This window comes from Sturnira hondurensis, unplaced genomic scaffold (genome assembly GCF_014824575.4).
Source record: "Sturnira hondurensis isolate 20B ecotype Veracruz unplaced genomic scaffold, ASM1482457v3 Scaffold0020489, whole genome shotgun sequence".
Taxonomy (NCBI): Eukaryota; Metazoa; Chordata; class Mammalia; order Chiroptera; family Phyllostomidae; genus Sturnira; species Sturnira hondurensis.
Window position 1 is genome coordinate 324,949 of NW_028093120.1, and position 13,816 is coordinate 338,764.

Below are 13,816 nucleotides of genomic sequence, written 5' to 3' on the forward strand. Positions count from 1 at the left end.
TCAGTGCCTTCTGTGGCCAGGATTTGGGGGTGTAGGTAACACTCAAGCAAGGACTCTGCACTCAAAAAGTGTATGTTCTAGTGGGAGAAACAGACTTGTTGACAGGTAATCCTAACATATTAGTGTTGCAGTAATAAAGTTATATATCATAGATGTGATGGATCATGTGCAGAATCACAGAATTTGAGAGGAAAACAAAGCAAGCTCTCAGCAGAGCATCCAAGGAGCCAGAGTCCTTACATGTCAGGACTGAAATTCCTTTATCACAAATTAAGTCTTCTTTGTGTTCTTTCTGAAAGGTACAAGTATGATACTCTCAACACTTATTTACCTGATTATTTTCACCAATTCTTACTTGAGAACATTTTCATTGTTTTTTTGGAGAGAGTGGGAGAAAGAGAGAGACAGACAGACATCAGGATCAAACCCACAACCTGGGTATGTGCCCTGACAGGGAATCAAACCCACAAACTTTTGGTTTATGGGGCAACACTTCAACCAAGTAAGCCACACTGGCCATAGCTTTCTAAGTACACTTTTAAATGAGCATCTATTTATCATGTTCCATACATAATTGAACAGAAAATCCTCAGTAATTTAGATGCCATTTTCAGTTTCCAATTTTTAAAAATCCATTTTCTCCTTTCTTTTTATACTTTTTCTGTATGATATTTATTCTTTCCACCAGTCTTAATATAAACTCCCCTTGAAGTGCCCCCCACCTCCACAAAAAGGAATGTCTTTACTCAGACATTCTCAGTAGAATGTCTGCCTCATTCTATTTGAAAACACTTTGGCAGCAGTACTCCAGAATGACTAATGCAATTCTAAACTTTTTTCATTGTTTTATAATAAAAGTATTATATAGCACTCTTGGAAATTATTCATACTCTGTCCCTTCTTGAAAGATTTATCAAGGCCCTTTATTGCCTAGAAATTCTGTAAGCATGTAGCATATACCACAAGTAGCATATACCACACGCCACAATTATTTAGACATTACCTTTAGCAACCTGCCATTCTGCTTGAAATTCCATTTGCATTCTCTTGGGATTATGGTTGTAATATACTGCTTTGTTTATTAAGTGTATTTGTCTAGGGCCTAGACTCTAAGCAGTGATCAAGTTGCACTTAGTAAGCAAGATTCAAGTTTATTTATGTGTATTACAAAGTATCAGAATAGCGATTTTGTATTCTGTTTTCATAATTGCCAAAGTTGCTGAGTCATTTGGAAAAGGTGAATAAAGATTTGAAATGACATTTTTATGTAAAAGTATGAACTGATAGGACAATATAAAGCAGAGAATGAAAAACGAAGGGGAATTTTCTCATGGTCTTCAAGCATCTTCAGTCATTCAGTAAGTTCTTTGCCAAATGCTGAGCCCTGATTCGTTCTGGGGATAAAGTAGCAAACACATAAATTTCAAGTCCTCATGGTGGAACTATATGGAAGAAACAGAAAATAAACAAGTAACCAGATAAATAAAATAATTTTCTCTAATATACAAGGACTCACTGTCCAGAATGATATCCATTGGCTTTTATCTTTGCTGGAGCTCAAATAAGAGAAAATGGGTTTTGAACCCTAGGGTAGGAAAAAAATTCCTTTAGCAGGGAGAGAGCCTGGAGGTGTCCCTCAGTGGGGTAGGGAGCAGAGAAACTGTCAACTGCATCAGATCTGCTATCTGAACAGGCTACTTGGCCATTTCCCAATCACAACACTCCTTGTGCGTTAAGTTTTATGATCCGCATTTTATAGACTAACTAAGAGGCTGTGTTACTTGCTAAGGTTCACACAGCTCATCACTGCAGAGCTAGCATTGATTCTCTTGGAGTCCAAGGTTATTGCCTTCATCGTGCACTACCTGAGTTCAGGTGGATGGAATACTGCCCTTCTAAATCTTCAATCTTTGTATAGGACTTTTAGGTAGTTTCTTTTCCTAAAGTAAGAGGAAAACCTACATGGTGGCTTTCAAACCTTTTTTGAGGAGGAAAATCTAGTTTTCAAACAGAAGTGTATGTAGAATCATAATATAAGAAACCACTGAGAGCAGAGCAGCCCTGCTGGAGCTGGGGTGCACTGTCAGAACCGCACTCCCTGCTCCCCTCACTCGCCCCCAAGGAAATCCCCCTCAGTGACTGAGCTCCACTGTGACCTACGGACTTCCTCTTTGTCCAGTGAATATTACCATAATGTCAGGCTAAAATAAGATTAGGCTCGGTTACTTGGAATCTTATCATATTTGAATTTTATCATGGTAAAAAAATCTCAGCTACTGTAACTCTATTTGGGAAGACCTGATTGACTATCAAATCTGACAATAGGGCATATTGGGGGAGAGCGATTTTAGGCATGAGTTCAGTAAGGGTGTTAGTGGGAGCTGAGCCCAAGGGACACTTAGAGGCTTACACTTTCACTTCCTCATATTTATGTAAATGGGTCTAAAGTTCGTAAATCTTAGGACTCCTGGTAATGCTCTTTTACATTATAGTTGCTAATGAACCATATCCCTCCATCTCAACCTCCAGAGAAAATTAAAAGCTTTAATTGAATACTTACTAAAGTTATAAACTTGGAGCCCTTCCTTGGAGTAACAAAGTGAGTAGACAATGCTGAGAGAACGAGACTTCATTTGTTATTCTGGTAGGCTCCGTGGCAGAGCTGGAATCCAAAGACAACTTCACACAGTAATGGGAGACATACTAACATGCAGGGAGGGAGGAGGAGCCTTGACAATGAAGGAAATATTTCTTCTCCCAGTACGAGTTTAGGCAGTGCCGCCCTCCACCTGTATTGTACCTGTCCCTAGGAAAGGTGCATGTACCATTCTAACAGGTTCTGTGATTAAACAAGTGGACATACTGGTAACTAACACAGAAGGAAGTACCTTAAAGGAAATCCGACCTGGAGACCCACATGTACCCTTGGCTATTGACCTTGGGCCTGGGGTCCATCCTCACACACCTTTTGCACACTTCCGTGGGGCCTGGGAATCCAGGACCATCCCTGACCTTCCTGCTGCAGCCCCTGGTACGCTTCCATATCACATCACTCAATTTGGGAAATGCGTATGGGGTGCGAGCAGGACTGCCTTGTGCACAAGGCCCAGTAGGCACAATGCCCAAGGCTCACATTACTTTTTGGGGTGCTTGAAAATGTTTTAATTTCTTTTAAAATCAGAAGATAAAAAAATTTAGATAAAAGTAATCTACTACATAATATTAATATGTTCATTTAAAATTTCTCTTGAGGCTAGTGAATCAACTTTTTTACATTTAAGCATAATTGGTATGCAATATTATATTAGTGATATTAGTTTTAGATGCACAGTATAGTGATTGGACATTCTTATGCCTTACAATTTTATTAGTCCAGTAATTCTAGTGATTATCTGTCACTGTGCAGACTTATCACAATATTACTGACTGTATTTCCCTTCATCTTTTTCACCCATCCCCTGCACCCTCCCCTCTGGTAATCACCCCTTTGGTCTCTGTTTCTTTGAATGGATAAAGAACATGTGCTATAGATATACAATGGAATTTAGCAGCAATAAAAAAGAATGAAATCTTGTCATTTTGTGACAACATCGATGGACCTAGAATGTATTATGCTAAGTGAAGGTATTTTAACAATGTATTTCTCACATTTTTTGTTTAAAAAAATGGGAGAACAAGACTGTTCATGCTACAGATTAAAGAAGAGTAAAGAGGCATGACAACCAAATGCAATGAATCATCCTGACCTAGCTGTACTCTGGATAACAAAAAAGATTTAGTTTAAGGGGGCATTTGAGGACAACGGTCAAAATTTAACTGTGAAATGTAGATTAGATAATAGTGTTTAATCCACATTAAGTTTTGTGATTGTATTGTGGTTTTATAAGAGAATGGGAAGATCTTTTTGTTCTTAACAAATGCATACTAACGTATTAGGGGGTCAAAGGCCATGATGTCTACAACTTCTTTGTAACTGGGTTAGGAAAATATATACATATAAAGAGAGAAAATAGTGAAGCAAATATGTCAAAATGATAACTGCTGAATCTTGATGAAAGGTTCTTTGCTCTAGTCTTGCAAATTTCTGTAAATGTAATATATTTCAAAATAAAAAGTTAAAAAGTCAGACTGTTCAAAATTAATTCAGCAAGTACTGTTGAAATAAGGTCCAAAGAAGACAACACCATTGATGCACTCATTTCGCAGATGTTCCACCATCTACACCTGTGCCTGGGGAACTAATTATGTTCAAGTAGGAACCATGGATACTGAACAAATTAGCTGATCTGAACATGTCTGTATCGTAGATTGTCATTATTTGTAGGGTTTCCCTAATAAAATCATTAAAACATTTGAGCTACAGCTGCTGGACTGAATAACAAAAAAACTGATTTTGTAGTTGACTTGCAGAATGAGATTAATTTTTAATTGTATTTTTCCTCATTGATAAAATTTAGATACCAATGCTTGGGACCACAGTGGACAGGAAATATGTTTTCAGTGAGTGAGTACTGTATTCTTATTGAACAATGCTAGCCTAGGTTGTCTCCAAAATAGAACGTGAGGTCAGGGCTTGGATGCAAGTAGATTATTTTGGGAAGTGTTTGCAAGGAACAGTAGAGAGGAACTGGGAAGACAGTGACAGGGAAGAATGAAGCCAACCCAACAATGCATTATTAACTTGATCACCACTGGGGCATCTGATGCTTGGTCACACAAGGACCCTCTGTGAAGCCACAAAATGCACCACAAAATTGTCTGCCGCATGAATGTTAGAGGGAGTGTTTATCAGCCTTTCCTACCCTGAGGTGGCCACGGGTTGCCCCCATGAGGTGAATGAACCCCTAGGACAGAAGTCAGAGGTGCACCGTACAGCTGAGGTTGGTTACACCGTGTGCAGCTGATCGCCACAGCAATGGCTGGAAATAAAATGTGAGCAAAGGAAAAGGTGAAACGTGTCACAAGACAAGAGTGATCTAGGATTAGCAACACCACAAGCTTGTATGTGCACATGAAGTGATTTGACACAAGATTGAAAATATAAAATATGGCAACAGTTATATTAAATTTATTTTTGTAAAATTTGTCCATTATACATTCTTATAATAATTAATCATCCAGTTTTTATTACACGCCAAACTCGGTACAAAACATTATTATCGTTACTTCATTTACTCCTCACAACAACCTTGGGAGGTACCATATCTTAATGGTTCTCAGTCTGGGGCAATTTGCCTCCAGGAAGCATTCGTCAGGGTCCAGAGACATTTTTGGTTCTCACAGTTGAAGGAGGTGCTGCTGGCAGGGAGTGTGTTCAGGGCAGGGTGCCGGTGAACAGTAACACACTGGACAGCTCCTCACACTGCGAATTATCCAGCCCAAAATGTGGGTAGTGCCATGGATGAGAAATCCTGGCGTATCTTATCCTCATTTTATAGTTGAAAACACTGAGGCCAAGGGAGATTAAGCACATTTTCTTGGTTCAGAAAGCTAGTAAGCAATAGAGTTGGGTTGTCCACTCCAGCCTGACTAAAGCCTGCATATACTTGTAACCACTCTGTGCTGCCTCCTTAATACAGGGAATATATAAGAGCCTTTAAAAATAATATGTGGAAGGCCTGCGAACCACACGATCANTATAATAATTAATCATCCAGTTTTTATTACACGCCAAACTCGGTACAAAACATTATTATCGTTACTTCATTTACTCCTCACAACAACCTTGGGAGGTACCATATCTTAATGGTTCTCAGTCTGGGGCAATTTGCCTCCAGGAAGCATTCGTCAGGGTCCAGAGACATTTTTGGTTCTCACAGTTGAAGGAGGTGCTGCTGGCAGGGAGTGTGTTCAGGGCAGGGTGCCCGTGAACAGTAACACACTGGACAGCTCCTCACACTGAGAATTATCCAGCCCAAAATGTGGGTAGTGCCATGGATGAGAAATCCTGGCGTATCTTATCCTCATCTTATTATAGTTGAAAACACTGAGGCCAAGGGAGATTAAGCACATTTACTTGTTTCAGAAAGCTAGTAGGCAATAGAGTTGGGTTGTCCACTCCAGTCTGACTAAAGCCCGCATATACTTGTAACCACTCTGTGCTGCCTCCCTAATACAGGGAATATATAAGAGCCTTTAAAAATAATATGTGGAAGGCCTGGGAACCACACGATCGCGGTTCGATTCCCAGTCAGGGCACATGCCTGGGTTGCAGGCTGGTTCCCTGCAGGCCAACTCCCAGCAGGGGACGCACGAAAGGCAACCATACATTGATAAAAAAAAAAAAAAATTCGGAAAACACAGTGTGACTGATATGTATGTCATTATAGTAATCATAATAGAAAATTTAAAGTGCAAATAGGTAAGAATTGAAAATAATTGATTCTTCTGATTTTATAACAAGCCAGTATTTGGAAAATTGAAAGGCTTTAATAGTTTAAAGTCACTTACATGCATTTTCAACCTTTCTGTCACTCTGCAGTGCTGTCTCATCGAAGCAGGTCAGATTTACCAGGAGGTGTAAATTTGGGAAACACGGGGACAAAGACTATTCTCCTACTCAGAAACAAAGCACAGATTTTCAAAAGTACCTTTCTTGTCTACATTCTGTTTTTCATCCCCCCTTCTTTTATTATAGCAGTTTATGATCACCCCAACTTTTCAATTCATTCATTTAAAAAAATGTATTATTCATTTGCATAGCTTCATTCAGCCAAGTCCGAGACTGGCCATCTCTGCCCAAGGCCATTATTATGGTTAATGGTTTCCCGTTATGGTTAATGGTTTCCCATTATTATGGCTGAGAGAATATTCTGATGGGGAATAAACAGAAGGCAGAGCATGGCACACTACACAGGATTTGGGCAGTCTCTAAAGGAAGGTAGATCACCTTCTTGGAGGGAGGTGAGTGAATGTAGTGTGGGCTTTCCAGGGGGGACAGACCTGAGTTGGGATCCCAGCTCTGCCACACAAGCAGTAACACCTCAGGTAAGTCACTTGCGTTTCTTAAGCTTCTATTTCCTCATCTATAAAATGGGGACAAGAATGTATGTCCTAGAGCCAAGCATACTATAGGTATTCAACAAACATTAGCTATTATACGTATTCAATTTTAGGGCCCAAATACAGGAAGTTGAATGAATCATATTGTTCAGCTCATTGTACAGGATTCTCATGGGTCTGTGCAAGTTCCACACTGTAGTGTAGTTTGCTTTTTCTTCCACTTCCTTAAAATGATAAACACTATACACCAGATATTTATAGCAAACATCAAACAAAACATAGATAGTTCCCTTGAAAGCAGAAACAAGACAAGAATGCCATCAGACAAGAATGCCATCTATCACAGTAACTTTCAACATTGTACAAGAAAATTCGGCCAACATGAAAAAAAAAGAAAGAATAAGAAGGGATTAGATAAAATTATTATTATTTATAGATGATCTGATCACCTACATTCAAACTCAATGAAGTCAAAAGATAAACTGTAAGAACTAAGGAGTTCAGCAAACCTGAAAAACAATGTCAACTTTCAAAACTTAATATAATGTGTCTATACAAATATCCAATGAGAAAATATAATTAAAACAAGGTACAGTGCACAACAGTAACAAAAACTATACAATTTCCAGAAATTAAATAATACACAAGTCTTATAAAAAGAAAAATTTAAATGCTATTGGAAGACATAAAGAGAACATGAATAAATGGAGAAATCTAGCATTATAAGGATGATAGTTCTTTCCAAATTTATTTATATATTCTATACAAAGCCAATGAAAAATTGAGCAGCATTTTTATAGAAGTTTGACAAAGTTATTTTAAAATTAATATGGAAGAATATGTTTTGTGAATAAATAATTGAAAAAAAACAAAGAGTAAAGACTTGCTCCACCAGATTTTATGAATATTATAGAGAAATAATCATAAAAAGTGATAAAAGCACTGGCGCAGAGCAGTTATATATAAGCAGAATAGAAATAGAAGGCACAGACCAGACATGGGAGTTTGTCATTTGCTGGAGGTAGGTTCACCAACCATTACAAAAAGCATACACTGTTTAATTGAAGATGTTAGGGGAAAACGGCTCACTATATTGAAAGTTTGATTCCTCCTCACATCATACGTGTACAGTTGTGTGTGTGTGTGTGTATTCCTGAAGGATACAAGACATTTAATATCATATATATCCTTGTAAACTTAGGGCAGGAAAAATTTTCTTACACTAAAGACCCAAAATGTGCAAATCATAAAATTAAAAATTGGTCGAATATAGTATATTCGACTATATCATAATTAAGGATTTTGGTTAGATAACGGACTTCATAGTCAAAATTAACAAGTGGTACACTGGGAGTAGCCATTCGCAATGTTAAAAAAAACGATAAATTTTTTTCCAAATCAAAATTGAATACACGAGAAGCCCAATTTTAAAAACACCAATGTATGTAAAACAATTCCAGGATAGAAAACTCCTAGTTATCACAGATGAAAAAACGTTGCTCACCCGTACTACCAAGCAGAAAATACGAACTGAAAAAGGTAACAGTGTACGCAACCACACACCTAAGAAGGGCAAAGACTAGCAACTTGGATAATGCCGAATGGGGGTGGGGGGTGGGGTGAACGAAGAGAAGGTAAAAGGGATGGAAGAGAAGGGAACTGGGGGATGCCCCTACCGCCCCCTTACACTCCCCCTCCTCTCCCTGCACTATACCCCGCCCCGCCCCACCCCACTGTGCGTTCCTCCCTACCCTCCACGTTGTAACCCCCGAGGGCTGTGCGTGCTCCCTCCACCCACGCACCATACTTGGGGCTGCTCCCTCCACCCACGCACCATACTTGGGGCTGCTCCCTCCACCCACGCACCATACTTGGGGCTGCTCCCTCCACCCACGCACCATACTTGGGGCGTCTCCAGCGCAGGAGCCAGAGACACACCGTCTCCGATACTTGTGGTCGCTGCTGCGCCGTTTGGATGCCAGTGAGAAACTACCCTAATTGAGATTTTGCTGCGTTAGGAGTCGCTCTGGGCTCATCGGAAACATGAGTGGACGCGCCCGCGTTAGGGCTCGAGGCATCAACCATAGCCCCAGGGCCACGGAGGTGGGAAGCTCCCAGGCCTACCCCACGGTGCGTACAATGCTTAGCTGGCACTGTCTTGCTCTCTTGTATGTCTCCTTCATGGACTCGGCCTTCCCCTGTATCCCTCTTTTCCTCCTAGGAAGCAGTGGGTTATCTTCTCTCTCAACTTCGAGTCTTCCCAGGGCTTCTCGTATTTTTTCCCTTGGGATTTTATCTGAGTAAGGCATTAATGTAGATATTTTGGTCAGTGAAGAGAACTAAAATTAGAGGCAAATATGGTGTCCTTTTCTACTTTCTGAATTTTAATTATTTGATTTGCGTTTAAGTATCTTGGTAAAAATTGCTGTGCCTTCAGTAGTAGCATTATATCACGTATAATCTAATATAATTCATCTGTTTAATTCATACATAAAAATAAGTAATCTCAGATGCAGATGTGCTTTTGATTCAACCAGTGTTTCTTGATCAACTGCTGTGACTACCGCTCCTTGCTAGATAGGCTTAAGCAACTGGAACCCATTGATCAGCAGATCAGCGACAGTTGAGTGATATTACCACACACTCAGAATTTGGAGCAATCTCCTAGATTGTGTTCAAGGGAGTGATTTGGTCATTACGCTTTTACTGTCATGAAGAGGTGTTCTCTTCACTTCACACATTTTTAGCAGGCCAAGATACACTTCTTCTTGAACAAAGAGAGTAGTTATGATGAAAAAAGAAAATATTTTTAAATAGAAAATTTTCATAGTTGGGAGCAGAGGTGGGGAGGCGGAATTGTGTGGGAGGGGGATAGGTGGTGATGAAGGCCCACGGTGCCGTGTACAAGTGACATATTATGGAGTCGTACACCTGAAAGCCATGTCATATATTAACCAATGGCAGCCCAATCAATTCACTAAAAAATAAGAAAAGAATAGAAACAGTTCTTTTCACCTATTCTATGAACTAATTTGGAAAACTTTATTCAGGACAGTTGTTGTGTGACTGGTGACCCAGATGCTCTGGGCTCAGTTTATTTGCTTGCTACAGTCATGGGCACACTGGAGGCTGTGTCTATGAGCCATGGAAGCATGAGGTCATGCCCATCTGAACCCCCTCCGTGATGAGCGCCGTGACTCAGAGTCTCATCTCAGCCTCTTTACACCTCCAGGATCTAACAGCTGTATCTGGTTTATGGCACTAAAATTAAAGTTTGATGAATGGGGAATACTATAGCTCATCCTTATTCTTTTTTCTAGAATGGGCAGTTTTTTATCAGCTCTCAAGCATCACCTGTTAACATTGTTAGTTCATGGCAGTCTAATGACTTAGGACATGATGTGGTTTTTATTTTGTAGTAACCTTTTGATTTATGTATTAACATCTGAAATCAGACCAATATTTTTTTTGTGTGCCTATTTTAGCCTATATCTACTGATCTCAGTGACAAGGAAACATCGTCCAGCAATAGCTTCATGGGAACAAGCCGGATTTCACAGCCTGGTGAGTGCAGTAGTCTGTTCCATTCAGTTCTGTTCCTTCAGAATGGAACAGGAGTGACTCCACTATGCCTTCCAACAGCCAGGTCCCTTCTTGAGCATCACATTTCATTTCCTTTTTCTGGAAGGATCCCCTGTGTTTGTTGTGTTTCTTTGGGAATCCCAAACAGAATCTGCTGCTGAATTTGCCAACAGTGGTTGGCATTTGGGAATCTACAGATATTAGGAAGCTAGTTTTCAGATTCTCTGTGTCCACTGAATAATTTTGAAAACATATTTAAAAATTCTCTGACATGTAAATGTCCGTGCCATCAGCTTGCAGGCAGAGTAGAAATCTGGAGTGCTGGCTGCCACTGCCCCCTCTTCCTTCCCCACCCATGGTAGATGTCACCATTTCATGGTAGCTCTGTTCCCTGTAAATCCAGATTTACCCTCAGGATACTTGTCAACATGCTGCTCCAAGTTGTCCCTATCACGCTGTGTGAGTTGGCATGCTCAAAGCACTAGTTTGCTAGAGTTCCCATGACAAAATACCACAAACTGGATAGGTGAAACAATAGAAATATACTGTGTCATGATTCTGGAGGCCAGAAGTCCAAAACCATTGTTTCTGCAGGTTTCATTTCTTCTGCGTCTTCCGTCCTAGCTGCCTTCTTCCTGTGTTTTCATATCATCTTCTCTCTGTACTCATCTGTGCCCTAATCTTTTCTTACAAGGACACCAGTCATACTGGATTAGGGCCCATCTAATGATCTCATTTTAACTTATCTATCTCTTTAAGACCCTGTCTCCAAATACAGTTGCAATCTGAAATATTAGGGGTTAGGACTCTAACAGAGGAATTTTGGGGATTGGCAGTTCAGTCCATAACCACTGCCGAAATCTATTAACCATCTCCCTTGCTTTGACCATGAAGTTAAATGATTAATTGTTAATAACCATGTGAACTCTAAGTACTTAGGTTCTTCTAGACTCATAGTCTCACCAGTCCTTCCACCCATCCTGTGCCTGGTTCTCTTTTGCTCTGCAGGGTTGTCCAGCCCTGCCCCAGGACCCCTGTGATCTGAACCCCCAGAAGATCTGGCTGACAACACACTGTCACCACTCAGACCTCATCCCAGCTTCTCCTTGGGGTTTTATTTCCATGTCTGTTGCACATTCTTGTCACTAGCAAGTGACAGAAACCCTTCATCTACTGAGGGTAGATCGAATTTTTATTTATTTTTTTAAAATTGTGGTAAAATATGTATAACACAGAATTTACCATTTTAACCATTTTTAGTTATACAGGCCAGTGGCAACCATCACCACTATCCATCTCTAGGACTTTTTCATCTTTCGAAACTGAAACTCTGTACTCATTAAACAGTAACTCCCCATACCTCTTCCCATCTCTCTGGCAACTAATATTTTATGGAAGATTGAATTTTTAGAAACTATCCAACATCTTTTGAAACCATGAATAGTGAATGATATGGATAATCTAGTGAGGATAACTTTTTAAAAATCAAGTAAATTTTGTGGTTTCTGGGAAATGCAGACTTCACTGAGAAGGGCATGGACAGCAATTTTGAGCAAAAGCAATGGTGCCATTTGAGGTAGTTGCATTCAGCAACTCTGTCAAAGGGGGGGAGGGTCAAGTCAGAGTTCTAGCAATTCCTCATACTATGAGTCATATCACTGTCATAATATTCTGTATTTTATATTTTCATGTCTTCAGAGAGCCAAAGTTATATCTAAAAGTCAATGTCTCTGAGACTCATAGGTAGAGAGCAGGCTGACAGCTAAGGTGGGAGGAGGGTAGCAGGTCGAGAGATTGAGCAATAAGGAAAAAGGACTTATGATACAGACAATAGTGTGGTGATAATGGGAAAAATACAATAAAAAATAAAAAATCAGCATCTCTTTGTACTCATTTTAACAGCAAATAGTCATTATAGTGTAATTTCATATTTTCTAGAACCCATCTGTGAGAGACATGCCCCAAGGTGAACTGTCGACTTTCATTCTCAAAGGAATGATCTAGTGTAAAAACCAATGGCAGTGTTCTGGGCGTTTCCCTGCTTGTGATTGGTGTGGGCACTCTCGGTCTTCTGGGTGTTGCACAGAAGCTGGAGCGGGGAGAGCTACTCTCCCTGAGTGGCTGCAGAGTGGGACATACGGAGACAGAGCTTCCCCTGAGCCAAGAGGAGAATCAGACCAGATCAAAATATCATGAGGGAGGGCTTACTCAGGGTCCGTTATTTCTAACAAAACATGCCATGTATTCACAATTTTTAATTTTTACTCTGAAAACTTTTGTATGGTCATGGTTGTTTTTGGCAATGTGGGCCGGTTTTGTTAACACCACAAAAATCTGAGTTTTGGTTGTAGTTGCATTTTAGATATAGTAGTTGTAAATAATATCACCAGAATAAGATGTGAGCTATTATGGTATTCTTTTAATATTTTAGATAAAAATGGCATTTATTCTGGTCATGCTGAGAGTATGCTCATGGAAAAAAGTGGGAAAATCAGACAGGATTTAGTGGATTTGAACACCCATACCAGAGAGAAGTTGGCCCATGTGAGAGATTGCAAAACAGGTAACTAGTCTTTGTATTACTTCTTTTTTAATGTCACCAAATTGTGCCTAAGAAATTTTAATTTCTAGATATAAAATAAATGAGTTCACTTAAAAGATATTTACTGGCCCTGGCTGGTATAGCTCAGTGGATTGAGTGTGGGCCTGCGAACCAAACAACCGTGGTTCGATTCCCAGTCAGGGCACATGCCTGGGCTGCAGGCCTGTTCCTAGCAGAGGACTCATGAGAGACAACCACACATTGATATTTCTCTCTATCTCTCCTTCCTTTCTCCTCTAAAAATAAATAAGTAAAATCTTTTAAAAAATAAAATACTTTTAACAAAAAGATATTTATTGACCATCTGCTCTATTCAAGGCATGATCTAGATACTAGCTGTTTTCAACTCCACTCCCTTTTATTAATAGGAATAGTAGTATTTTCTCCAAAACAACAGCTAACTTGTAAAGATTTTCTTTTTACCTTTGGAATGGGACTTAAAAAAGATGTTTTGAGTCTTTCCCAACCCTTTTCCCATAAGGGAATAATAGTGTTTCTTTACTTCAGCTGAGAAAGAAAGATGTTGCCTGTTTTGGAATTCTTAACCCAAATTCCAGGCTCAGCCCTGAAATTACACCCAGAACTGTGGGCATATGCATTTTCAGGGAAGGAGGTCTCTTGTTTTCACTG

At 39.8% G+C, this 13,816-nt stretch overlaps 1 protein-coding gene across 1 annotated transcript in view; it reads left to right on the forward strand.

The window, feature by feature from the left end:
* Positions 1-8,994: 8,994 nt before the first annotated feature.
* The window catches only part of PIWIL4 (piwi like RNA-mediated gene silencing 4), a 42,766-nt gene continuing 37,944 nt past the window's right edge, over positions 8,995-13,816 (forward strand). Inside the window, exons 1-3 of the mRNA XM_037029773.1 lie at positions 8,995-9,132; positions 10,488-10,566; positions 13,016-13,147. Of these exons, the coding sequence (XP_036885668.1) occupies positions 9,046-9,132; positions 10,488-10,566; positions 13,016-13,147 (298 nt within the window). The 5' untranslated portion in view covers positions 8,995-9,045. The remainder of the gene's footprint in view (positions 9,133-10,487; positions 10,567-13,015; positions 13,148-13,816) is intronic.